Genomic DNA, 27,757 nt, shown 5'->3' with positions numbered 1-27,757 from the left:
TAAAAGAGAACCACGTATGCAGTTTTGTTAAGATATTGCCAAATATTCCATTTTGTATTCCCACCAACGTGTGAGAATGCCTGTTTCCCTACAGCTTTGCCAACAGAAGGCACTGTCAGGTTTTTACATTTTTGCCAATCAAGGTGGTGTCCGAAGTAGGACATCTTCAAGTGTATAGTTTCATTTGTTCTTGTTGACCTGTGTTAATGAAAGATCTGTGGAGAGATTTAGACGTAGGTAGCTGCCATTATCCTTAGCTACTGATTAAACGTATTCTGACGATTGATTTTATTGGTAAAATTTTGGTTACATTGAGAAATTTGCGCACACTTTTACCACGTGAGTCTGTGCCATTTAAAGAATATTGTTACACATTTCCAATCCAGTCTTTTTATTCTTAACACATCTGAATGGAATACTTTGGGGGAAGAATTGCTTGTTTTTCCTCACATGTTTAGTTTTTAGCACATAATTTTGAAGATTAAAATGTTTTCTGTGCTCGCATATTAGTATCAGTTGCTCAGTGCCTCTGAGAGGGCTTTATCCTTATTCTGTTAAAGATGTGGATTTGGGTGCTTGGAGCAGCAGTGGCTGGAGGTGCGTTTTTAAGCAGGAATCAAATCCATGAAGGACTTGTTGAGGAAGATGGGTTTTAACCTTAGTTAAACGTGTGACAGTTTCTGCTCTTCCTGTGTGTAGGGGACTTTGTTAATTTACATGTACAATGAGAATTACAATTTTAGCTTTGAAAATAGTCCACCAGTGGAGTTAATGAAGACCTACCTGAACTTCGAGTTCTTTGATGAACTCGTTATCATAACTATTTCAGTTGTTAGTCTAGACTATAATGATTTGTTACTTAAAGAGTAGTAGTCTACTCCTCAAATAGGTAACTGCTAGCACAGACCAAAGTTAAAACCACTGTATTTAAAAAGATTTAAATGTTGATCTGAGAGCTAAAATTATTGTTTATGTGGTTATTTGTGCTGTTTACCAAATATTGCTACTTAACCACCGTGTTCACTTAGTGAACCAGATGGTGGATTTCGGCCAGCGATATGCAGAGAAAATTTCGGTGACAGGTAGAGTTTGCATGGTTTCAACTAAGAAGTAATTGTTCCTCTGATCTACCTGCTGGTATGCTATGCTGTTTTTTGCTGTCGTTATGTGCCCCGATTTTCCTGTCACAGTGTGTAAGGGTAACCCAGACGTCCGAGGTTTCTCTGATGCCCTGTTTCCCTGGCCTGTCTGTGAGTAGCTTGAAGTGCTTCCTGCTGGTCCTCCCATTGAGAGCTGAATTGGGATCTCCCTGCCCTTCCCGATTTTGTTTGTGTGGAAGGAGGGTGGAGGTGTCCAGACAGCACTGAGGGGCAGGCTGAGGAGAGATGTAACTCGGGTGCTACACCTGCGGTGGGTCTGTTATCGTGGCTCACCTGATTTAAACTAATCATAATAATTAAAGGTGATTTTACTGAAAACTATCTCCCCCTGCCCCCATCGTCACCCCCTGCCCCATTGTAATAATAACAGGGAGACAAATCTCATACCGACTGGAAAGAGGAAACATGGATTGAGGGGACATAAAATGACAGGCTGAGAAGCAGTGTATAATCGTTACATTCTTTAGGAAAATGCATTCTCATCAGTGATGTTTATTTCTTTCCGTTTTTTTTTTTTCTTTCTCTCTTTTAGGAAAATCACCAGCGCGTTAGCATTTTCTTTGACTATGCTAAACGTAGCAAGAACACTGCCTGGTCCTACTTTCTGCCCATGTTGAATCGCCAGGATCTCTTTACTGTTCATATGGTAAGTTTTGAATTGGTCACATTTCTGATTCAGGGAAGAAATGCACCCGGGCTGGTTGTGACTTGGTAACGTCCCAGTACCCAGAGGAGTGACTGCTCTGACGTTGACTTTTCAAAGCAGCGCTTCCTTACTGGATGTTAGTAATGTGGGGTGTTGGAAGGTCAGAGGAGGCAGGGTTGCTTTGACACAGTTTAAGTTTATAGAGCATTTGATGAGCTTATTGAGATAAAAGCCTTTGGTAGGGCTTCCCTGGTGGCGCAGTGGTTACGAACCTCCTGCCAGTGCAGGGGACATGGGTTCGAGCCCTAGTCCAGGAAGATCCCACATGCTGCGGAGCAGCTAAGCCCATGCGCCACAACTACTGAGCCTATGCTCTAGAGCCCGCAAGCCACAACTACTGAAGCCTGCGTGCCTAGAGCCCGTGCTCCTCAACAAGAGAAGCCACTGCAATGAGAAGCTCGCGCACCTCAACGAAGAGTATAGCCCCTGCTCACCGCAACTAGAGAAAGCCCGCACACAGCAATGAAGACCCAACGCAGCCATAAACAAACAAACAACAAACAAACAAATAAATAAAAATTTAAAAATAAAGTCTGTGGTAAATTCACATGTGCAAACAGCTTTAGGTGGTCTGTGACAGAACTGCATTTTACTATAGAAATTAAATTTTGCTTTGAAGCAGCTGTTGTGTTTAATTTTTATTTTAATTAAGTAGTTAATTAATTGCTTTTTAATATCATAGATACACTCCTGTTTTAAACTTAGCCTGAAAGGCTATCTTTTGAAATGTTGACACTGAGCAGAAGGTCTGAGACGACGATCAGAGAATCAGTCCTTGTACAGGCCTTTTCTGTTCCTAGCGTATTGTGGGCTGCAGGGGGCGCTCCTGAGGCTGCATTTCATAGATGTCTGCATTTTCGCAGCAAGATCCACTGTCAGTGAAACAGTTTTGAGCACACGCTTTCTCTTTCTCTCCATATATATCTATATTCATTTATGTACTAGTATGTTCATATATTGTATGAAACATTCGTAAAAAGAAAAAGGATGACCCATGAAATAAACTATTTTAAAGAGTACTTAAAAAAGAACAGTAATATATTTTCTTCTTTCAAATTGTGTAGAGGCTTGTTTTCACTGTCTGGAAACATGATTTAAACATTTTCCTAATTTTGATGGTCTTATAATAAAATTGACAAATGTGTTAAAGGCCAAATACACATTTAGGGTAAGATTCATTGTTATTCATGGTGTAGCCAAGTTTGTGTTTCCATTTCTTTATGATTTCAGTTGCTTTTGGCTAATCTTTCACATTTTGAGGGTCAGATGCTCATTGGTTTACCCGTGCTGATGAAGAGCTTGTGCTCGGAGAGGAAACGCCAGGCCTCGTGTTCCTCTGTCTTTGCCCCTTAGCTTGGGCTTACACTGCTGATCATCTTTTCAATTTCCTTACAGGGATCCTTTCGTGTCACTTATCTGTTTTGTGACAGGTCAGTTTAAGTTAGATAGGGTGTCTGTGAACTCACTTAGCGAGGCACGTGAAGACGACCTCATGTCACTGCAAAGTGAGGGCGTCGGGGTGCTGGGCTCTGCCCCACCTCCCCCGTGGTGCAGGCTCCCGAATATGCCACGGCACACGCTGCCCTCTGTCACCTCGCTCGCTGTGTGCAAGTCTGGGAACAGACCTCAGTGTATTTTTGGCTTAGCTAATCAGCCTTCACGGTCTCTACTAGGATTAACTCTTGCTGAATGATGAGAGCTTTGAAACACTGACTTGCTTATAGAAAGAACTCAAAGAATATTTATTAACTTGGGTTTGTGGGTGGAGAAGTAGTATTTTATACTGCTTTTCCCCCCTCCCCCTGGTATATCTATATCTATATATTTCCAGATTTATTGGGGTGTAATTGACAAAATTATAAGATATTTAAAGTGTACAACATGATGATTTGATAAAATACACTTATACTGCCTATTTAATAAAAAAATTCTTGATGCATTTTTTAACATCTTTATTGGAGTATAATTGCTTTACAATGGTGTTAGTTTCTGCTGTACAACAGAGTGAATCAGCTATACGTATACATCTATCCCCATATCTCCGCCCTCTTGCATCTCCCTCCCACCCTCCCTTCGTGATTCATTTTATAGCTTGAAGAAAATTGAGAAGTTTTTGAGTGAGGAGAAAAGGGTGTTTGCTTCTACTGAGAGAGATGACTGTCAATACCCAGGATATATTTTATACCAATACCCAGGATATACCAATACCCAGGATATATTTTGTACCGAGACACAGGTTTGGAACCGAGAGCTCGCAGGGGCTTGAGTGATACCCAGGATATATTTTATACCGAGACACAGGTTTGAAACCGAGAGCTCGCAAGGGCCTGAGTGGCCGAGGCAGCGGCTGGCCGTTTGTTGGAGCCATTGCTCAGAACTCTGGCAACTGATTCGGTGAAAGTCACAAAGAAGGATTTTTGTGTTCTTTGATTTTTGCTGGTCTTACAATGAATCCTAATCTTACTTTTGAAACTCAGAATAATGCAGGGAATATCGTGAAATTCTTAAAACACAACTGGTTTTGGTTCACATTAACGGAACTATTTAAAACTACATTTGACCCTATTAGAAATATTTTTAAAAATGAAATATCTATTATCTTTGGAGGAGTTGAGTGCTAAAAGAAATCCTGCAGCAAAATGGTTATGAGTCCTGTTTCTTAGGGTCTATGGCCTGATTTTTAGAATCAGGATAATATTCAAATGTATTCCTTATTTTTCAGGCAGCAAGAATTATTGCCAAGTTAGCAGCTTGGGGAAAAGAACTGATGGAAGGCAGTGACTTAAATTACTATTTCAATTGGATAAAGACTCAGCTGAGTTCACAGGTAAAAGACATTCCTCTTAATATCTTTGAAAAGAACATAACGTCCATGTTCTCTAAAGCTATTTATGGTAATTATGTGAAATTACAAAAACTCTATGTTAAAAAAGAGGCATTCTGAGTTTGATGAGTCAGCCATGCTGCTTGCAGGTCTGGTAGGGGCTTCACCTTTTCTGCCTGTAACTGTCTTCAGCTCAGAGCTTCCTGTCTCTTCTGCCACTTGGGATTTTCCCTTCATGCATTTCAGCAGGTAGGGAGGATTTCCCTTCCAGGAAGGTGGCTGCCGAGATCACATGGGTTGGAGGATTGGAAGGACGCACACAACTCCAAGGGTACACTCGTGTGAGGCTCACGAGAGAGGAGAGACAGTGCGATGGGCGAGCATCTCTGCCCTGGGACCCTGGACCACCCAGATTGGTGCCAGGAGTCTTGGTTTGGGGAGAGTTCTTTGAAAGTGTGCAGCGGGTCCTTTATGCCCTCTGGTCACATACCTAGGCCAAACTGTCTGGCCAGTCACACCAATAAATAAACTGGCCCTGGCTGCTGCCAGGAGGGCTTCAGACTGCAGACAGCACAGGACAGCTCATTAGGCAGCCCGCCTCTAGTCCTGGCCAGGAGGCCGTCCCAGGCACCACTGGGTGGCCTGGGGCTGCTCTCTCCAGCCCGAGAGGATGTCTCCCTCAGTGACTCCCACTTAGGATTTCACCGTGTCCTCGTGGGGTTGCCTTTAAGCCCAAAGGGAAACACGAAGCCTGCTTGCTGTGGTCTCACTGCTGTCAGGGCCCTCGAGCCCGTTTCTTCGTGGAGGAGGACAGCTTTCGGGGTGACGGCTGGCAGATGACGAGTTTTCCCTTTTGTCTTCTCGGTTCCCCAGCGCAGGGCGGATGGCCGGACACTCCTGACAGCTCAGTGGAGGGTTGCTTTTCCTTTAGGTGTGTGGTGACCAAGTGAGAGGTGGTGAGGGTGCTTGGAGGGAGCGAGCTGACCTGGGTGGGGAGGGCGGCGTATCTGTATCCGGAAGGAAAGGCAGGAGGGGGCGAGCTTTGGTGTGGGCGGGACATGGAGGATGGGCCAGGAGAAGCCGTGCTGGGAGGCCTGGTGGCCTCAGGGCTAGATGACAAGTAAGGGCCTATTTGAAATGAAGGTTTGGAAAGTTGTAATTTAGGTTGCTGGTGCCTTTATGATTTTAGTAGATTTTAATTTGAAGTATGAGAGAGACACCATGACATTTTGCTTCGATTTATTTTTTGTCTTATTGTTGCCTGCCTTTTTGCGGGGGGAGCCTACTAACCTTTTCTGTTTGGATAGGGAGATTTTGAAGTGTCTTGAACAAAATCAGTTATTTTTTCTGTCATCAGCATACACTTTAACACTCTTTTGGGCTTAGTTTTTTAAAGTACTTTTACAAGAGTCACAAGTTTTGCAGATTTTACTGAGTTTGTGAGATCTTTCAAAAAGAAGATACTTAGAACATGAAAAATACTATGTGAAGATGAGATGTATTTATTTCTACATGTGCATCATTTGGGATCAGAACACTTAGTTAAAGAGGTAACCCGCCCCCCCCCCTTTCTTTTTTCCTCTTATGAGATTAGTTTTCCCTTTGAAGAAACTTCATTCTGCTTTAGTGTTAGGCATGGTCTGGTGGTAATAAGGCTCTATGCTAGCTGGACTCATAAAATGAGATCCGGTAGCAAAGAATGCACGCTGCAGTGTGCTGCTAACATTTTGGGTTGTTTCATCTTAGACTTTTCCCCGTAGGAGTAACATTTATGCTCTGCCTCACAGATAATTGGTTAGTTTTAGAATGATTAGCTGTGGTTGTAACCATGTCCAGCAACTGGGGGGATATTTCTCCGGTCACTAGTGGAAGCAGAGATTTCAGTGTCTGGAACACTTTTCATTAGACTTGGTGTGAGACAGACGCTCTTAAAGACCTTTCTGTATCTTTCCAGCGCGCTTGCTCTTTTTATCGCCGAGTCTTTGGCCTTGTTCAGTTACTGTCTGGCGTTGCTGCTTTGCACGTCCTGCCCCAGGGAGAGGCTTCAGGCCCGTCCAGCCGTGCCTCAGAGTCTGGTCACTGCTTCCGCTGGGCTCTGGCTGGCTACCACCCTTGCTGTGGGCAGACACTTGTCCACAGCCTTTGATCAGGGTGTAGTGACAGGCATGAAGCAGAGGCTTGTTCGGGCTTTTATTTTCTACTTTGCTTAAATGCCATGTGATAGCACTGTATCTGCAAGGTCTCTTTTTCTCTATCGTAAGCGTTTTCTCCCTCATAAAAAGGACCACATTTTCATGATTCTGATAGAAGTAGACTTTCAAAAGTCTGAATTAGGTGCCAATTTGGATATTTTGTTCTTTGACTTTATAGAGACATTTAGGAGCCTTTTTCCCAATAGTTTAACCGTTATACTTGGGTTATAGGGGCTTATGCCTGGCACTTAGTAGATAAGTTATTGAATAAGACAAAATAAAAATTTCCTTTCAGAAATTCATTATCACTTTTCTTTTGCATATTCAGCTTCTGACTTTCTACCTTAAATTTTCTTTGGTCATTTCTGTGTAGCAGGTGAGGTTCTGATTGTCATTATAATGTGTTAGCATTGCCGTGGATAACCTAATTTTTTAAGCTCCATGTAGTATCTTCCCATCATCAGGCACCTGTTTTGAAAGCTTTGCCACAGAATACAGTGTAGATAGTTCAGCTTAAGACAGTTGTCTCATTGGAAAAATGACTCAGGAAGTAAATCCTGAGACTTGGAAATTTGCACTCGCTTCACTTATGAAATGTAATTGGAACTTAGTATTCAGTTTATTATTGTTCCTTTTAAAATAATTTATTGATTAAGAGATTATCCGGAAGAGTGTAACGACGTTTAGAATATTTCGTTATCATCCCCACGTTTTTTATTAGTTGATACTCCATTCAGTAGGATTAGGAAAACAGTGATAAAATTTGCTTAGCTCTCTTTCGTAAGCTGATGAAGTAGGATAAAATTAAAAACAAAACTAAGTAATAAGTTATTTATTTCGTAATAGAAACTGCGTGGTAGCGGTGTCGCTGTTGAAACAGGAACAGTCTCTTCAAGCGATGTAAGTACATTCCTTGTTCGTTCACTGGTCTCCTAACACCCTGAATTTAAGTTATTTTGAGTCACAGACATTTAACGTTTTGAAGATGTTCCCTAGTCCCCCAGATGTAAATCCGTGGATTTGGTGTCACCTCCAGTTGGGCTAATGGTGTTGTGAAAGCTGTGTGTAGGCCTTTCTGGGCTGTGTGGTTGCTTTCTGCTGTTGGTGGATGTGGGGCTTCCTCTTCCTGTTGCTCTTCTCTTCAGTTGGCTTTATCTCAGGCCTGAGAATCAGAGCAAGTCTGGACTCAGATGCACAAATCGAGTGAGTAACCGGAGCTCCTCTCTTAACACTTTAGCTGTCTCACAGACGCTAACATCTGACAGATCCACGGACCCTGCGCCAGGCAGCTGAAAACAGTTCCGTTCCCCACTGGTACGAAAACCCACTACTTGCCTGAGTTGCTCAGGGTTTAATGGGGGCCTACGTGGTGGCCAGACTCTCCCTCCCCCTTTTTCAGGCCAGTCCTGCCCCACATTTATGTAGAGCCAAAAGATTAAAGGTTAAAACTAATCATGTTCCCCCAGTTCCTTTCCTGGTTAGGGTTATCCCCCCCGGTTGGGAGTGGTTTAACTTTGCTGTCTTCAGACTAGTTCAAGAATTGCCAATAGATTTGGACAAGCATGGGTTGGCGTGGTTAGCGCCAGCTGAGAGCGAGGTCGGGGAAGAGTTAAAAAGGTAGGTGAGGCGTATTCAGCTTCCTTTGCTGGAAATATCTCTGGGAAACCGGAAAGCACCATCCGAGGATGGTGTCTCCCACCGGCCTGTGCTAGACCTCAGCGAAGCCGTGTGGGGGCCACGCAGGGTCCGTGTGCATAACTCGCAGGCCACACCCCTGTGCGTGTGCTCGTAGACTAGAGAGGGCGACGCAGTCCATCTCAAAGCCGGGAGTGGGGCTTCTCTTGGGGCACGGGTCGAGGGACTTGACAAACAGTGTGTCAAGCTGGAAAATGGCCACGCGTCTTCTGAAATCAGAGCAGGGTATAGAACTAAGTGAGCTGTCTTGGGGCCAGGGTGGGGGAAGGAGGCGGTAGGTTCGAAGTCTAGATATTCAGCCATAAGCAGATGTTTAAATTGGGAGTCCTTATTTTATATGACTTGAGTTTCTTTCCACCGGTTTGAAATTTTGAAAAAGTGTTTGATTTGAAAAATTGTCTAATTAAGACTTATTTGTAAAAATTTTAAAAGGTGTTTTCGGAATAAACTTAAGTGGTTATTAAAGTGTTTGGAAGTTAGTAGAGCTCACGCAGTGAGGTGCGAGCTCTGGTGACGTGACATTCTTCTTTTGCTCTTTTCTGTCCAGCGTGTGGGAAAAACAGCGCTGATCTATTGAATTGGCAGTGGTTAGTCAAAGTGGTTTATCTGGTCGACTCAGACACGTACATCCCAAACGGTATTAGCATCAGGGGTGATTCTGAGTGAAGAAAAGCTGGCTTTTGATGTGCCCCTCTCTTCCCTTTAGTGCTTCACACCTGAACATACTCCCTGTCTCTTGCTGGAGGTTCCTACTTTTTCAGAAGGCTGACAACTTGGAAGGCAGACTTAAAGAAGTTGACAGAGAGGTGTTAGCACTTCCTTTGTTTCAGTACGGGGATCAGAATTGGTAGCTGGTATGTATGGAGCTCTTCCTGTGTGCCTGGCAGTGTTTTAGTCGTTTTGAATTTACATCTCCTTGAATATTCACACCCCGTCTTTGACATTGGTCTTACCATAAGCCACGTTTTAGGGATGAGCAGCGAGGCTGGAAAGGCACACCGGCTTGCCCAAGGTCATCCGCTCATGGTGGCAGAACCCCCAAGGAGACGAATTCCTTACCGAGAGGATTCTGAGGCACCTGGACTGGACTTGGAGCTTTAGGCATTCTCCAAGTTGCCTCACCTACTCAGACTTGTAAAGAATATCGACATTATATCTTAAAATCCCTTTAGGTTTTCAGACAGCGTAGAAAAGGTTTGGTAAACTGCATTCTGCGCTGCTGCCACTTGATGTCAGTATAAAACAAACAGAACAAAGCTTTACACAGCAAAATGAGAAATCGGCAGGATGCAACAGTCTTGACTTTTAAAATGGCACAGAAGCGTCATCGTAAGTTAGGAGTGGATCATCACAGACACTTTCATTTAAATGACATTATATCAATGAAATTTTCTAAAAATGATTTGTGTTGTTTTTACCTAAATGTAAAAATAATAAACTCCGTCGCTGACATGTACTTACCCTAACTTACCTTCAGCCGTCCGTTCAGTTCTTTGTTGGCTCTTGCACGGGAATTACCAATCTTCTACTTTTCCGAGGACGTCGCCCAGGCTTAGATGTTGATCGCTGGGCCGCTGCCCTGACAAAAAGAGGAACACCGTGATCTCTCCCAGCCTTTGGAGGAGTCAGGAGAATCTGGGCATTCTTTTCCCTCTCACCAGCCTCTTTCATACCTGTGTGCAGTGGACCATGGTAACTCTCGCTCCGCGTCCTGTTCCCTGTTGTAGACCTGGTCCGGCCCCGCTTATTACTGGATGGACGTGGTTTCATTGGTAGTAAGTAACGTGACTAAGTTGCCAGGTTCTCCATATTGCTCATTTTATCTTGCCTTTTAATGTTCTGGAGCAGTTCTGTCCAGTAGAACTCTCCGGGGTGATGGCAGCGTTCTTTATATCTGTGGTGTCCACCCTGGTAGCCCCACGTGGCTCTTGACCACCTGGAAACCTGGCACGTGTGAGCGAGCAAGTTAACTTGCAGTTTTTTGTAGGCTTTTTGGTTTGTTTGTTTACACCTTTATTGAAATCTGTTTCTCATACCATAAAAGCTTTCCATTTGCTATTGGTTTTAGTATATTTACAGAGTTGGGCAACCATTGCCACCATCTGATTTTGTAGCGCTTTCCACACCCCAGAAAGAAACGGTGTCCACCGAAACAGTCACCCCCGTTCCTAACCCCTCGCCTAAACTCTGGCAACCCCTCACTTACTTTCCGTCTCTGCATTCACCTCTTCTGGCCACTCTCTGTACACAAGTCACGTAATATGTGGTCGTCCGTGACCGGCTTCTCTCACTTGGCGTATGTTTTCAGGATTCATCCATGTTTTAGCATGTAATAACAGCATTTTAGAATGAAAGCGGAAAAAAAAAAGCTTAGCTTTTTTGGCTTTTGGCCACATTCCTTAAATTGTTTTCTCTGACAGTTCTAATATCCTTGTTAATGTGAAGGTAGTGTTAACTGCTTTGACTCTTTTAAGGCTCTGTTTTTAATTTAAGACTTTTCAGTCTTTCAGAAGAGTTGGAGGACTTTAACGATTTGGTTCTTCACTGTTTGTCCATAAGTGTATCAGAAGTGCTCCCCGAGTAGCAGACATGAGGGGCTGCATCAGGAATTCGCAGAGTGCAGGCCTCTTGTTTAACTCTGGTCCCCTCTAGCCTGTGATTTGTAAAGTCTGTGAGGACCCAGAGACGTTCACAGTTTACGTGTCTTGGTGCCGGTTTCCAGAGCGTTTGTTCTTCACCTGCAGCAATGTTTGGATGATCTTCATTGTATCCTCTTATCACAAGATTAGTACGTTTTAAACGTTGTGGATCATTAAAATATATGCGAAGAATAAATGTTAAGAAAAGGAGAACAGATAAGAACCTGTCAGTTTTGCTTTTCTGATCAGATATTTGGAAGGATTGCGTATATTCCGACAATGCAAAGGAAAATTAAATGGTAAAGTATTTCAGTACCAGACTTTCTTTTACATATCATTTTCAAACTATAGCATCAATAACAGTAATAAGGTAACCTAATATTGTACATTGGATGTGTTCCTGGAAGTTGCATACAAAGCAGTGATTTATAAAGTAAATCGTATTTCTTAAGTCTGCAATAATTTTTCCTACAATAAAGAATCCCAGTAGTCATGTAATTAAATTATACGCCTAAGAAAATTAGATTGAAAGTAGTACTTGAAGGAGATTTATAAATTTGTAAATTAACAGTGAAATTACTTTCTTGGTTAAGACTTAAGTCTAAGATGAAATTATCTTAAGTTAATTTAGGTATTAATTTAATATAGGTATTTTATGAGTATTGACTAGAGGGTCTCTCTTAATAAGGCAACTTCAAGAGAATTCTTGCACTATATTTGTTTTAGTTCCTGAATATGAAGTAATAATAACGACAAGAATAATAATGATAATGTACCTTACAGTTGTTTTGTGTTTACCTGATGTGAGTTCAGATTTGAGTAGCAGAGGTTTTTGATTTTGTTTTGTTTTTTAATTTAGGACTATTTTTAAAAAATTGGGCTGGTATTACTTTCCTTTATTGATGAGACAACAATTTTGAAGAGTTTAAAGGGATTTGCCAAAGGTAAATTGGCAGAACTTCTGACTGACAAAACCTCTCTCCCTCTTTGCCTCCCTTCCTTTCTTTGGTCACTTATTTTTATGTTACAGCTTTGTTGGGGAGGAAAAAATTATGCTCTGCTCCTTCTGGGTTCTTCTGTCTGGCCAAAGAATTAAATTGACGTGAGACAGATTAACAGGAGAAAACCAGATGTAATTACGTATGTACAGGGGCCCCGTAATATGAGGCCGCAGATGTGGCGCCTGAGAGAAGGGGAAGGGGGTGCGGGGGGGGGGGAACTTCAGCGGGGAGAAGGCAGTTCACACGGAGGTGGAAAAGCAGATGTTTGGTGACAGATGCTTGCTGGGCCCCAGGGACAGTGGGACACACAGAGGACTCTGGTCTCCCGGCCCTGTGCAGCTTCCCCCTGCGCCGACCCGTGTTCTTCGTAGATCTCCGGTGACAGTGCCCTTCCTGGACCAGGGCCTTTGTCTGAGTTCTTTAGGCAGTTGAGGGGCAGGTAAAAAGACAGACTTCTTGAATCCTCTGCTTTCAAAAAAATAACCACCCTAAAAGAATCCTCGTGCCAAAGGGACCCATTTAAAGTGGCAAATTTTGTTCCCCTACAGCTTACAGAGTGAAATAGACAGATTTTTAAACGTGCAGCTGAGTGCATTTATACATCACGTGTCCTACTCAGTACTTTCCTTCGCCTCGGCTCCCACAAAGGGTTTCGTTACTATGCATCAGTGTTGCCTGACCTTGAACTCCATGAAAGTGGAATCATACACAGTGTGAACTCTTGTGTGTCCGAATTCTTGTGCAGTATTGTGTCAGTGAGAGTCACTCACGTTGCACTTGGCAGTAGTTCATCTCTTTATTGCCATGTAGTAATGTATTAAATGTATATTATCCATACTCTTATTGATGGACATTTGAGTTAGTTCTGGTTCTCGGCTGTTGTGAATATCCTGCTATGAACATCCTTGTACATGGCCTTTGGTAGATGTAACCACTTACGCCTGGAGCACTTCTAGAATGGAGTTGCTGGGGTACAGGTTACATGTGAATTTAGGTCCAGCAGTCCAGTCACTTTTCTAAACCAGTTTACACATCGCCAACAAAGTAGGAGAGTTCCAGTTGTTCCACACATAAGATGGGCACACTCACTTTTTAGTTCTATGAGAAAAGATTCATTTAATAGTCATGACACATTGAATACTTTGGGGATTGGTTAATCACCAGTCCTGGAGGATTTCATGTAAAACTGGCTTCTGGGGTTTATTTTGGTCGATGGTGTGTTCTACAAACTCAGCTTTGTGCTTCGCTGATACCACTGGACACACGTGTGTTTCCACTGCATCTGAGACAGGTGCCCTTCTCTGCACTGCAGACGTCTTTTTTTTTTTAAGCACCCTTGATTCCAAAATTTAGAGGAATATTATCTTTACTTTTTCTCATTTAGTTTGTACTTAAATCCCAGCATTATGGAGATAGATATTGAAAACTGGTCTGTAAACATTGTTATAGCATGAGTTTTACTTTGGTACAATGTGGCTGCAGTTTTTATGTTTATCTTTCGTTACCTACTTGCTTTGTAATTCCTCACTTCTTGAATTACTTTGGAATTCTGCAGAATATGGATCTGGGAGACCCTCTTCACCAGGAAGGTGAATTCTGTCAGTTGCTGTTTTCCTTATTTGATTATTCCACCATACTATAGGAGAATTTGCATTTTCCGCAATATTAGAAAATTTATCTAATGATGTTCTCTTCATGTGTTGAGAAGTAAAGTTAGTTTTTCTCTACGAGGGAGGTTTGTGTGTTTGAGAGTACACATTGTAGCTGGTTCTCAGCCCAGTCTGTCATATATTAGCTAATGAGATTATCCCCACACCCCATGGGATGTGCCCTGTTATCCCTATTTTATAGGTGGGAGGCTCATTCAAGGGCACACGGCTTGGAAGTGGCTGAGCATGGCAGGCTGGTTCCAGAGCCTTTGTTCGTAACTGTTAGGCTACATTACTGCCTTTCTTTCATGGTGGTGGAGTTAACATTGGAGCTGTGAGTCAGTTCAGCTGGAGAAAGGAGGGGCGAGAGCTTTCCCGGAAGCAGCTGGAGGTAGAGGTCTGGTTCTCTGGGGGAGAGTAACTGTTGGACCTGGCACTTTAAGGTCACTGCTGGTCCTGGCATTTGCCGTGTTGGTGGAGTGATAAGGTATCAGAGAGGTAAGAACCTGGTGATAATTATGTCGAGAAAACTTTGTGCTTTGGGAGGAAGAAAGATGCTGAGATTGGTACAAGGTTTAGGGATAATTTTAAGACGGGAAAGATTGAGTATATTTAGGGGCTGAGGAGAGGAAACCTGTCAAACAGATCGGAGCTACAGGGAGGGGTCGGACTGATGCGATGCTGTGTGGGAGGAGTGGGACACGGGCCTTGCTGGGGCCGTGGGTCCTGGACAGGAAGAGCTGTCTGCCTCTGCTCGGCAAGAGGGAGGTGAGAAGGGCCGTCAGGGAAGTTCAGTTGGGGGCGCGATGTTGGCAGCTCAGTGACTCGCTAGCTGATGGTCTCCGTTTTTTCTCTCAGTGCTGAGGTGAGGGAAGAGAGCGGGACAGGAGGGTAGAGGTGAAGGTGTGAGCGTGGCTCTGGGGGTGGCGGCGAGAGCAGAGCTTCCTGATGGCTCTGCGTGGCTGTGCGGTCTTCTCCAGCAGTGTTTGAATGACCTCTGTGTGGGGGAAGAGTCGGTGGCTCGCTGGGTTGATTGAAGGCTGACTATTTTCTTCTAAAAAAAATCATTGGATAAATTTGTACATGAGACTAACAGGACAATGTGAGAGAAAGGTAAGGCAGTGATACAATTTACTTTAATTGAAGGCAGTACCTCAGTCATTTATCAGTGTTGCCTTCACTGTGTACTTTGAAAATAATTTCTGGACTGGAATTGGACTGCCTCATGGTGCATCACAGGAGAGAGTGAAATTGTAGAAGCAGCATCTTTTTAAAAATTTTTTAGTAGATCTTTATTGGAGTACAATTGCTTCACAATACCGTGTTAGTTTCTGTTACACGACAAAGCAAATGGCCATATGCACACACGCGTCCCCATATCCTCTCCCTCTTGAGCCTCCCTCCCACCCTCCCTGTCCCACCCCTCTAGGTGGTCACAAAGCACCAGCTGATCTCCCTGTGCTATGCAGCTGCTTCCCACTAGCTAGGTATTTTACATTCGGTAGTGTGTATATGGCGATGCTACTCTCACTTCGCCCCAGCTTCCCCCGCCCACCCCAAGTCCTCAAGTCCATTTTCTGTGTCTACCTCTTTATTCCTGCCCCGCAGCTAGGTTCATCAGTACCATTAGAAGCAGCATCTTTTAAAAAATTTTTAATAGATCTTTATTGGAGTATAATTGCTTTGCAATGGTGCGTTAGTTTCTGCTTTATAACAAAGTGAATCAGCTATACGTATACATCTATCCTCATATCTCCTCCCTCTTGCGTCTCCCTCCCTCCCACCCTCCCTATCCCACCCCTCCAGGCGGTCACAAAGCACCGAGCTGATCTCCCTGTGCTATGCGGCTGCTTCCCACTAGCTATCTATTTTACATTTGGTAGTGTATGTATGTCCGTGCCACTCTCTCACTTCGTCCCAGCTTACCCTTCCCCCTCCCCGTGTCCTCAAGTCCATTCTCTACGTCTGCATCTTTATTCCTGTCCTGCCCCTAGGTTCTTGAGAACCTTTTTATTTTTAAGATTCCATATATATATGTGTTAGCATTCAGTATTTGTTTTTCTCTTTCTGAGTTACTTCACTTTGTATGACAGACTCCAGGTCCATCCACCTCACTACAAATAACCCAATTTCATTTCTTTTTATGGCTGAGTAATACTCCATTGTATATATGTGCCACATCTTCTTTATCCATTCGTCTGTCGATGGACACTTAGGTTGCTTCCATGTCCTGGCTATTGTAAACAGTGCTGAAGCAGCATCTTTTATATGCTCATTTATACGTGAGTCCTGAAGCTGTAACTAGCAACGAAGAATCCATTTTTTAAATGTGTCATGTATTTCAACATAGTAGGGTAAGTGGACACAGGTAAGAAAAAGACTTAACAGCGAACCAAGAAATTCTCATGTTGAGAGGAAATCGATGACAAGTAGAAGAGGAGAGAGTGCCCTAGGCTGCCTTTTATTCACTATTGTAGAAACCTTGCTTAGGCTGTCTCTCTAAACAAGGAAGATGGAATTCTCCTTTTCACAAAGGGTTACTTAGCTGCTGACCTAATTGGAAAAATACATATATATATTTTTCCCATTATGGAAGATTGTTTTCGAGCTGAAAATTCACTTTTTTTTTTTGTCATTAATTTCTGCGAATGTTTTGAGTTTTCAGGCAAATTAAGTTACTGGATATAGTGTGCTTTTGGGCAACTGTGTTCACTCCTTTCTAGGTAAAATCTAAGGTAACCTTTTCATGATAACTTTTGATTATTCCTCCAAATATATTATTGTGTTTTTGTATTTGAGTGCCTGGAATTCTTTGAAGTGTTCGGTTTTAACAAACTTAGTTTAAGTTAAAACATAGAGCTGAAGTGGCATCATGTATATTAGGTTTTGTGAACTTATATGACATCCACGATCCTCTCCTTTCTTTCTTTTTGTTAGCATGTTCTTTAAGGCTGGGGTCTGAAATTTCCCCTTGTCCCTCCATTTCTTATAGGTGTAAGGCTCATGGTAGGTATTTAGGGAGGCGCCCAGGCCAGGTGTCGCTACCAGCTTTCCTAACATGGAGGAGCGCGCAGCTTCTCGGGGATATTTGTTCTTGTTATTTCAAGCTTCAGATTTAACCTCAATTTCTCTAACATAGTGCCTGTTGAACTGATAGTTTAAAAAAAAATCAGTCTTTTTCAAGTGTTTAAGTAGACTTCTTATGTGCTGTATAGTTTTTTTTTTAAGTTCTTATTTATTGAGTTTCTGTGACATGTCTAGCTCTGTGCTAAATGAATTACTTTACTTAATACTAAGAGGACCCTTTCAGGGTGCTTGGGGGCATGATCCTCGTTAAGGATGAAGAAATTGAGCATTGACAAGGTTCGGAAACTTGCTCACGGTCACTCAGATATGGGCCTGTCTCAAAGCATACACTTTGATCTCTTTCATTTTATTGTTGTTCTTTGATACTTGTGTAATTATGACGAGCAGTATTCTCTGTATCGTGCCTCTATTCAGGGTTAAGTGAAACATTGCAAGGTAATAAGCTGTTTATCAAACCGTATCAAAGGCATAATTACTTTGTTCCTTGATTTCCCTGACTGGATGTGTTCAGTGGGCTTGAGCCGTGTAGGCTTAATTTGGCAAAAGAAGTCAGCTTCGTTTCTAGGAGGACGAGAGTAGAGCAACAAGGATTGACTTTTGAAGAAATATTTGAGACTTACGGACTTTTCAGATGATAAGAAACTCTAGGAAAAACCACTCCAGAATTTGGTATCTGCATGACCTTGTGACTTGAAGTGCTTTCCGGTTTTAAACGCTGTGCTTCTCCCCGCACAGAGCTCTCAGTACGTGCAGTGTGTGGCCGGGTGTCTGCAGCTGATGCTCCGAGTCAACGAGTACCGCTTTGCCTGGGTGGAAGCAGACGGGGTGAACTGGTGAGCGCTCTTTATTTTGACTGTGGAGTAACGTTTAAAAGCATCTCTTCTCTCCTTGACAATTTCAAAGAAATGAATACATTTAATCATCTAAAAGAAGGTTTTTTTAAAAAAAAGTCGTGTCAGGTTTCTGTGCTGGAGACTCTCTAGCGACTCAGGGCCCCCGGTTTCCCTGGAGGTGTGTCACGTCGGCTCCCTCTACCTCGTATGGAACGTTCCAGGCTCCAGCAGGAGAGCAGGCGCTCAGCACAAGCACAGGCATCTTGTTTGTGCACACAGTTTAGTTTTCCCTGTCATTTCGGAGAACTTTGGTTTCCGTGTAGGGAGCGGATTACCAGTCAAATTCCCGCAAGTCAGCCAAGGGCCAGCTTTGCAGGCAGCCCTTTCTGAGGATAGCTGTCTCCGGACCATGAGGTTAACCCTTTTCCGCACAGACACTTAAAGGTGGACTACACAGATGGTGTTTCCAGTCTTTTTACTTTCTTAAAAGTGATGCAATATTTTGGGCAATACAATAAGAAAGGTTAATTATTTCTTTCACTATTATATCGTCTTCCTAGGTGATTCTGTCATTCTCCAATTTTCTTATAATTTAGTCTTTAATATATATTAGCATAGTTGAGAATAATGGATGAATAATGATGAAATAAGATCTAGGATGATGAAATAGTGTGATTCTTCAAATTATAGTTAACAAACTCACCAAGATCACATAGTGGATCTTAGGTTTATAAATAGGTCCAATGGACCTGTATTGTAATTGCAAGATAAGTTGAATTTTATTCTATTAAACAAAAAATAGATTTTCTTTTTTGTTCTTTGGGAGACCTATAAGAGAGAATAAAAGTCATGAAACAGCAGTTTATACAAATAGTTATAATTGCTCAAAAGATAAACTTAAATACTAGAATTTGGTCCAGTGGACCGAGGCTAATGAAATGCTGCTGTTCAAAATATTGTTGGCACTGATATTTTGGAGGATGGTAAGCGGTATTAACTATTCAGTTTAGCAACAAGAGCAGGCATAAATACAATCTAGAATATTCCATGTTCAGCCTACACACTTTGATATGCTAATGCCCACTAGCAAGGTTAGTAGTAATCAAATTAATACAGAGACTTTTAGGTTGAGAACAGGCATTAATAAAGGTAGAATATGTTAACTTGCTGAGAGTAGGGCAATTTGGAAAAATCATTGAATTTTTTCACTTTTTTTTTTTTTAAGTGAAAGCTTTGCTTATCTGCTGTGCCTGACTTACGTCCTCCCCTATGTGACAGGATGTCACAAGCCTGCATCTGACATTAATTAATTAATTTATTTTTGCTGTGTTGGGTCTTCGTTTCTGTGCAAGGGCTTTCTCTAGTTGTGGCAAGCGGGGGCCACTCTTCATCACGGTGCCCGGGCCTCCCACTATCGCAGCCTCTCTTGTTGCGAAGCACAGGCTCCAGATGCACAGGCTCAGTAGTTGTGGCTCACGGGCCTAGTTGCTCCGCGGCACGTGGGATACTCCCAGACCAGGGCTCGAACCCGTGTCCCCTGCATTAGCAGGCAGATTCTCAACCACTGCGCCACCAGGGAAGCCCCTTTTTTCGCTTTTTAAGAAAGAAAACACGTACTTTTTACTCTGCCATTTCTTTTGTTTAGGGTCGAAAGTTTTCTTTTTTTCCTTTTTGGTGCTCCTCAAATCACAAGCAGGGATCCTGAGAGGAGAAAAAATTGTAAGCATACCCTGTTTGAGGAGAGTGGAAGAGGACTGATGGTTTAAGACCCCAGGACCTTTTTATCTCTGCATAGTTTCTTTTCTTTCCTTCTTGGTTATTACATGAATGACACACACTCTTTCTGAATGTTTCTGGACCCGTGTAAGATCAAGAGTATGCTTTGACTTCACTAGAAAGTCTGAAGATTAGCACTGATTTTTTAAATACTGGAGCTAAAAGGGGGCTTTTGCTGGGGTAATTGCTTCCCCAAATCCAACGGCCATTTATGAACATTTATATCCTGACATTTGAAGTATTTTGAAAGTATAAAGTAGTACATAAATGAAAGGTAAGATTAAAAAAAATATATCGCATGGTGAGGTGTGAGGGGCCCATGGGTCTGACGAACAGCAGGGAGTGTGCATGTCAGCCAGTGGTCAGCTGTTTGTCTCCCTAGTCCCTGCGTTGGCATGATTTAAAAAGAAAAATCATCATTAAAAAAGCAGAGTGCACACACACAAAAAAAACCAGAGCACAAAATAGTTATTTTGGCGTCATGGACCTTAACCTCCTTTCTGATCTTGGATTTGACAGTTTGTGTTTTTTGCGCTCTCTGCGTGATGTTATACCATATATTATGGGGAGTAAAGGAAACATATGTGGTCCTTTCCTTTAAGAGATATACAGCCTAGCTGGAAACTATGAAACACCTAACAAAGGTAGCACATAGGATGCCACAGCATCTTTTAGTAACTTTTACAGTGACTTTAAAAGTAACACTAAACTCAGCAGTTTGCGAGGGAGAGCAGAGACCTACGTGGTAATTAGCACCCACTGGTTCTTCAGGCCCAGCTCGAGGGCCACGGCCTCTGGGAATCCTCCCTCCCCCTGCACTGAGCTCTCAAGGAACGTGGACAGTGTCTTGTTTTTGCCCATTTGATCCCCGTGCCTTGCGCTGTACCTGCCGCATAGACCCTCAACAGATACTTGTTAAATGACTGTGTTTGGGTTTCTGTTGGGCCTTTGTGTCCTTTGTCCCCCTTAGCTCACTCTTCCTGCCTCACTGGATTCAGAGTTGGGTTCTTGCCCCTAAGGGAATCCCTGCCTTATTTCAATGAGCAGGGGCCTTATTTTGCTTCATTAGGGCGTTTCTGTGGTTGATATTTGGGTATAGAAGACCACCTAGTCTCTGCAATAGAATCCCGTCTATTGTGGGCACACTTTTACTCTGTTCAGCTTCTCTGCGGTGTCCGCATCGCTGAGCACGCCTCCCCTTGAGACCTTCCGTCTGGATCTCAGCACCAGTGTATTGGCCTTGAGCTCTTCGCCCCTCTCACCGTTAAAAATTTTTCCTTTTAACAGAGAGAATTTAATGTGAAGAAATTAAATTCTCCCTAGGTATAAACTAGGTATAAATTTGTGAACTGGGTTTCTGAAAACAGGTAAATAAAGGGACTCTCAAGTGTCAGGGATCCTACTACCCCTAAAGCGGGGAGCAAAGGGTAAGAGGTTGGACTTGCCAGGATTCACGGGCTGCAGGAGGGGCTGCATGAAGTGAAGTTCAGGCCTGGAGGGGACAGTACAGCTCAGCTGGGGCTGGGTCCCCACCCTCGAGGTCGGGGGCCCAGACGGCAGGTGCTAGTGTCTCGAGGGTGCAGGGACGCTCGTTCTGCCAGAGCCCGTGCAGGATGAATTCAGCTGCTGCCGCGGGTGAAGAAGCGTGCTGAAGTGATGCTGGCAGGAACAGGAGGTCGACAGGAGAGGTCCCTTCTTCCTCCATCCCTGAGTCAGCCGCGCGCACCTCCTGTCGCCGAGCCAGCGGGGAAAGCGGAAATGGGGAACGCGGAAAGTGAATTGTCAGCCACAGCATCCCAGGGTGTAGCAGGCTGACCTTAAGTGGAACAGTCAGAGCGCAAAGGAAGCCAGGTACCAGGGTGCTGATAGTGTAAAATGCTGTGCTTTGACCGCTGTTGAATGCTGACATCAACGTTAAATAAAAGCAGGCCTTACGTACCAACCAAAAGTAGAACAGGTTCAAGGGAGAAATCATGCATGAGAAAATTAAGGGCAATTCAGCGAATTTATAAGTGTATACAAATCACAAAAATGGGGAAATGGCACAAATATAAGCCTTCCACTAAGTTAGTAGTTGTAAATCGCAAAATTAGATTTAAAATGTATTTAATTTTGTTAACAGACTTTTATTTTTTAGAGCAGTTTTAGGTTTACAGAACAATTGGAAGCACAGAGAGTGCCTGTATGTGCCTGCGCTCCCACGGTCTTCCCTGTTACTAGCAGCTGGTGTTAGTGTGATACCTTTGTTTCAGTTGATGAACCAATATTGATATGTTCTTACTGACTAAGTTTACATTAGCGCTCGCTCTGCGTTGTACGTTCTGTGGATTTTGAGTTCTCTTTAACCCCTCTGGTCGCTGTTTAACCGTCTGATTTGATGGTTTCTGTCCCTTGTGTGAATGTAGGCATGCCCCAGGGAAATTTCCTTAGCGCTTTCCTTGGTGTAACCTGTCATTTTCACACCGCTTTCCCAGTTTCCTTAACAGTAAGATGGGAGGCTGAACTAGAAGCTTCTGAGGTTCTGACCCCAAATTTCATGATTGGCTGTGTGTCAAATTCAGACTCATGAAAGGCTTTTTCCAAACTCATTTCCTCTTTTCTCTGTCGAGTTTCCTAAATATTTTTAAAGCTCTAAATGATCCTCTTGGATCATTTTCAGTCCAGACTGAAAATCTTGATTATACCGTCTGGCTTCACTGAGATGTGCATCCGCTGTGTCACCATGTCCTGAGGCTTTTACTTCTTGAATGTCCATCAGGGTCCTCCTACTGTTCCCTCTGTGGGCCGTGCTCCCTGCAGCGAGGGCGGTGGTGTCCTTGAGACTCTGGAGAGAGGCTTACGTGACGCCGTGCAGGACTGGCCCTCTGTTCCTTGAGACTCTGGAGAGAGGCTTACGTGACGCCGTGCAGGACTGGCCCTCTGTTCCTTGAGACTCTGGAGAGAGGCTTACGTGACGCCGTGCAGGACTGGCCCTCTGTTCCTTGAGACTCTGGAGAGAGGCTTACGTGACGCCGTGCAGGACTGGCCCTCTGTTCCTTGAGACTCTGGAGAGAGGCTTACGTGACGCCGTGCAGGACTGGCCCTCTGTTCCTTGAGACTCTGGAGAGAGGCTTACGTGACGCCGTGCAGGATTGGCCCTCTGTGAGCAGGGGTCTGGCTTGCTCGTTCCTTCGGGGGGAAAAAGAGGACGTGATTAAGAGAGACTGATCCATCAGCGCAAAAAGAACAGTCAGTTATTTCTTCTCTCCTTTTGTGCTGTCGTGTTAAATGTTTTCTCAACGTGTGTTCCCTTTCAGCATCATGGGAGTTCTGAGTAACAAGTGTGGCTTTCAGCTCCAGTATCAGATGATTTTTTCTATATGGCTCCTGGCGTTCAGTCCTCAGATGTGTGAACACCTGCGACGCTACAACATCATTCCTGTTCTGTCCGACATCCTGCAAGAATCGGTCAAAGAGAAAGTGACAAGAATCATTCTTGCAGCATTCCGGGTACGTGTTTTGTGTGTGTGTGTGTGTGTGTGTGTGTGTGTGTGTGTGTAAGGCATTTTTTTTTTTACTGTAGAGTATATTTCAGGGCTTTTAGCAGGTGGGAAAAAGTTGCTTGTTCTCCATGTAGTTATGGAAGTGTGGCATCTTGGTGAGCTTGGAGTAAAATATCCCAGTTTGTACTCATGGCAGGGGGAGTGGACAGGTGGGGGGAAGCCATCTAAATGGATGACATGTAAGAGTGGCTGGGAGATGATAGACCTACAGATCCAAGCTATTGGCTTTAGAATTTGTGTTTTTAATCATTGTTTGTTCTTACGCTTTCTTTAAACAAACGACAAATCAAAAATAAAAGGTTGTGCAGATGTATTGCAAAACTGTAAATGGCATAGACACCACATTTGCCAAATATAGTCACTAACATCTTTCAGATTTTTCTAAGCAAATAGAGATAAATATATAAATAGGTGTCTACTTTTGTTTTGTATTTAAAAATAAGAGTGGTGTCAGGCTATAAATACTGTTCTATAACTTTATTCTTAACAATATATAATAAATGTGTTTTCATTTTCCTGTACTAGATCTTCAGTGTTCTTTTCAGTGACTATATTCTACTGTGTTGATGTAAAGTGGTTTATTTAATCAGTGTCCTATTGATGGAAACATGAGGTGTTTCCAGTTTCTTTTACATATGTTTTCGTACTTTGATGAGTATTTCGGTTGGGTAAGTTCCAGAGATGGAATTGCTGAGTCAAGAATATACTTTTTACCAGCTCTTATAGATAATGTCAAATCACCTTTCAAAAATGTGCAAATTGGGCTTCCCTGGTGGCGCAGTGGTTGAGAGTCCGCCTGCCGATGCAGGGGACGCGGGTTTGAGCCCCGGTCTGGGAAGATCCCACATGCTGCGGAGCGGCTGGGCCCGTGAGCCGTGGCCGCTGAGCCTGCGCGTCTGGAGCCTGTGCTCCGCAACGGGAGAGGCCACGACAGTGAGATGCCTGCGTACTGCAAAAAAAAAAAAGTGCAAATTTATGTTTCCAGTAATTATATATTGGGCAAGAATACAGAGAGTCCCTACTTTCTCTTAGTGCGTGGACTTTTTTCTAAATTGGAAGCTGTTCATGAAGTTGGCGTGAAAACTCTTTTTAAAAAATAGATTTTCTTAATTGGTGAACTGTTAGGAAAGATAGTCATCCTTGATTCAGTATCTTTGCAATTAGATTATCCTAGAAAGATGTCTTGGATTATTATTTTTTTTCCCTTTGTATGACTTTCACTTCTGGGAAATAGAAAGATCAACAGTTGCCTAAGTGATAAACATGGAAGTGAATCGTATTTTTTCAGCTCATATCTACCTACCCTTTTCTGTATGTTAGTTACATATTTTTTACGTTAAAATATCTATCTTTCCAAATGTTGAAGATTGTAAACATTTAGCACAAAATTATTACTTTTGATAATTTGTTAATAAGGTGACTTGTTTAAGGTGAAGTATAGGTGTGGGAAGAACTGCTGTAGAACTCAGGGTCTTATTTCAGCTGTTCTCTTGTTTCATAGACTACATCTCTACACTTGTATCTTTCCCCCTCGGTTTTGATAAACTTACATGTTTCTTGTTGTTGTTGTTGCGGTACGCGGGCCTCTCACTGCCGTGGCCTCTCCCGTTGCGGAGCACAGGCTCCGGACGCAGGCTCAGCGTCCATGGTTCACGGGCCCAGCCGCTCCGCGGCATGTGGGATCTTCCCGGACTGGGGCATGAACCCGTGTCCCCTGCATCAGCAGGCAGACTCTCAACCACTGCGCCACCAGGGAAGGCCCCTTACATGGTTTTTTATAAGTGTCATTTAGATAATATAGTGAGTGCTGTGAGTTTTAGGAAGAAATCAGATACTAATAATTTATAGTAATGGATTGAGATTTAATCTAAAGCTCAGCATAAGATGCTTTTGTTTTTGTTTTAAATAAATTAATTTATTTATGTATTTTGGCTGCATTGGGTCTTTGTTGCTGTGTGGGCTTTCTCTAGTTGTGGTGAGTGGGGGCTACTCTTCCTTGTAGTGCGCGGGCTTCTCATTGCGGTGGCTTCTCTTGTTGTGGAGCACGGGCTCAGTAGTTGTGGTTTGCGGGCTCTAGAGCACAGGCTCAGTAGTCGTGGCTTACGGGCCCAGTTGCTCCACAGCATGTGGGATCTTCCTGGACCAGGGCTCGAACACGTGTCCCCTGCGTTGGCAGGCGGATGCTTAACCACTGCACCACCAGGGAAGTCCGTTTTTGGGTTTTTTTTTGAGACAAGCCATTTGTCCTATCAAATCATTTATTTATTTATTATCTCAGTTGATTTATAATATTACATTAGTTTCAGGCATATAACGTTGATTCAGTATTTTTATAGAGTATACTCCATTGAAAGTTATTACACAACAATGGCTGTCGTTCCCTGTGCCATACAGTATGTCCTTGCTGCTCATCTATTTCACACACAGTAGCTCGTATCTGTTAACCTTGACCCTTGTCTTGTCCCTCCCTCTACAGCCCCCACATAAACTGCTTTGCCCATAATGTATGTGGCAGCTGTTCTAGCTGAGCTTCCCACAGACCTTGCTTAGTATTTTGTCCCTTCTCTAGTTCCTCCTCCCATTGATTTTCATGTTAAGTCATTATTATGTTAGATAAAAGGGTCATTGGAAGCAGGTACCTCTAATATGGGTACATGGTAGGTGAGAGGTGTTTGTTGATATTAGCTGGATCCTACCTTTGAGCTGTTCCCTCCCCCTCTCCCTCCCTCCCCCTCACCTATCCTATCCTTTCTTTTTCCTGTTCCTCCCCCCATCCCCCATTTCATGGATTATCTATCCACCTCTCAATGCATCAGATGTTTATTGAACACCAATTATGGAAGGATGAATATGACAAGATACTTTTTCTTAGGGACTTTGTATTTTGTGTGAATCTGTTTCTGATGGAGAGACTTCATGAAGTCACCATGATGAGTGTTTACGGTATATACAAAGTTCAAAAAGTCACAAGAAGTATAAAGCCAGACTGAGATTCTTAGTTTTCTTTTGACCTGATTTGGGAGCTCTCCAGATTGATTATCTGCTTTTTATGAAAATTTGAGAGGTACAATAGCATAACCCTTTTCTAATTTTCCTTTCCACGTGGTGTGTTAGCAAGAGTGTAGGCTCTGGAGTAGACACGCCTAGGGGTGAATCCCAGCACTAGGTTGCTGGGAGAGTGGTTTGAACTCTCAGAGCTGATTTCTCCACTTGTGAAAGGTGGTTAGTGATACTTAACTCACTTCAAGATTGAGTAAGAATTCAACGAAATAACAGACGATGGCTGGCAATAGTAAATATACAATCTGTATTTATTTTCCTGCCTTTTCGCTCCATAAAAGCATAAAATACTAGCAATTTGCCTCTTTAACGCCCACCTGTAGAAATTGCGTTCTAAGTTAATGTGGAACCTAGGCAAAGATGAAGTGCTGTTCTGTTTGATTTAGAAAAGACAGCATGAATATTTTACTAATGTTTAGCAAGATTTAAAAATCTTATTTATACTTCATTTGCAGTTTCAATTTTTTACCCACAATGTGTCAAACTTGTGCTAATTTCTTGCCTTCTATTGTCTAATTTGGATTTCAGGTTATTTAAAATACACGCAACCTATTGACAGGTATATTAGTTTTTTGGACTCTCCTTGATAAATTGGGATAAATCATTGCATGGTTATACTGAAGACTGAATATCAGAAGAACATCTTTAGACATCCCGAACTTTGATGTACACAACTGAGTTAAAATCGAGCCATTAGTAAGGACATAGTAACGCCATTTGATTTAGACCATAGAATAGGTGTAAAAAATGACGTGTTCTTTTTTTTCTTTGTTATTCTCAAATTCCTGTAACCTTTAATAGAGATTTCACTGATGAGGTTGTTTGAGGATTGTCTGATTATGCACTTTTCCCCACATCCTGAAACTCAGGAGGGGAATTTTTGTGCTTTTGGAAGCTTGCTGAGCTGCTGTGAGCTGAAGAAATCTAGCAGCTGTTAATTTTTTTTTTCTTTCCATTTGGCTGGGTGAATTTACTTTTGAAAATGTCTGTCTCAATTATTCATAGCAGGTGCTGAACTCCAGGTCTCCATGAATGTTATTCCATTGGTTAACTTGATATGTCAATCTTTCGTTTCTAAAATAAATTAGAATGTTTTTTGAGGCTGTGACTGAGAAAGACATTCAAGACCATATTTGCTGTGTAGAGTTTTTCTTTTTGGCTCTGTTTAGTCAAGAGCCTCCGTAATATGTCAGATAATAAGATAAATTGTATTTTACAACTGCATGGTTTTCAGCATAAAAGCTTAGAAAGAAATACCACCAAACTGAATTTGGATTTACATTAGCTGTACTAACCATGATGTTTAACTCACACCCACACGCATATGCACACACAGACACAGACAAGCACAGACTACATCTTCCTCTGCAGACAGTTCACAGTCATAACCCCTTCAGAGACACCTGCTCTGGTTTGGGTGTATGGGGACTGTTTTGCCCACTGCTTTGACATAGAAGTGTTGCTATCAAGAAATTTTATTCCTAGATCCATCCCTCATTCCTTATTTCAGGAATTTATCTCTCTTGTTTATTAGATACCAGGTTTGGAAGAGGTTTGGTAAGACTGAGACATTTTTAATCTTGGGCTGAGTCC

The 27,757-nt window shown here is 42.8% G+C and overlaps 1 protein-coding gene across 1 annotated transcript in view; it reads left to right on the top strand.

The window, feature by feature from the left end:
• The window catches only part of ATP6V1H (ATPase H+ transporting V1 subunit H), a 63,679-nt gene that overhangs the window by 11,231 nt on the left and 24,691 nt on the right, over positions 1 to 27,757 (top strand). Inside the window, exons 5-9 of the mRNA XM_032609844.1 lie at positions 1,693 to 1,806; positions 4,589 to 4,693; positions 7,729 to 7,782; positions 17,689 to 17,786; positions 22,859 to 23,051. Of these exons, the coding sequence (XP_032465735.1) occupies positions 1,693 to 1,806; positions 4,589 to 4,693; positions 7,729 to 7,782; positions 17,689 to 17,786; positions 22,859 to 23,051 (564 nt within the window). The remainder of the gene's footprint in view (positions 1 to 1,692; positions 1,807 to 4,588; positions 4,694 to 7,728; positions 7,783 to 17,688; positions 17,787 to 22,858; positions 23,052 to 27,757) is intronic.

Source organism: Phocoena sinus, chromosome 17 (assembly GCF_008692025.1).
Source record: "Phocoena sinus isolate mPhoSin1 chromosome 17, mPhoSin1.pri, whole genome shotgun sequence".
NCBI classification, from domain to species: domain Eukaryota; kingdom Metazoa; phylum Chordata; class Mammalia; order Artiodactyla; family Phocoenidae; genus Phocoena; species Phocoena sinus.
Note: the sequence above shows the minus strand (reverse complement) of the source record. Positions and strands in the feature narration are given on the sequence as shown.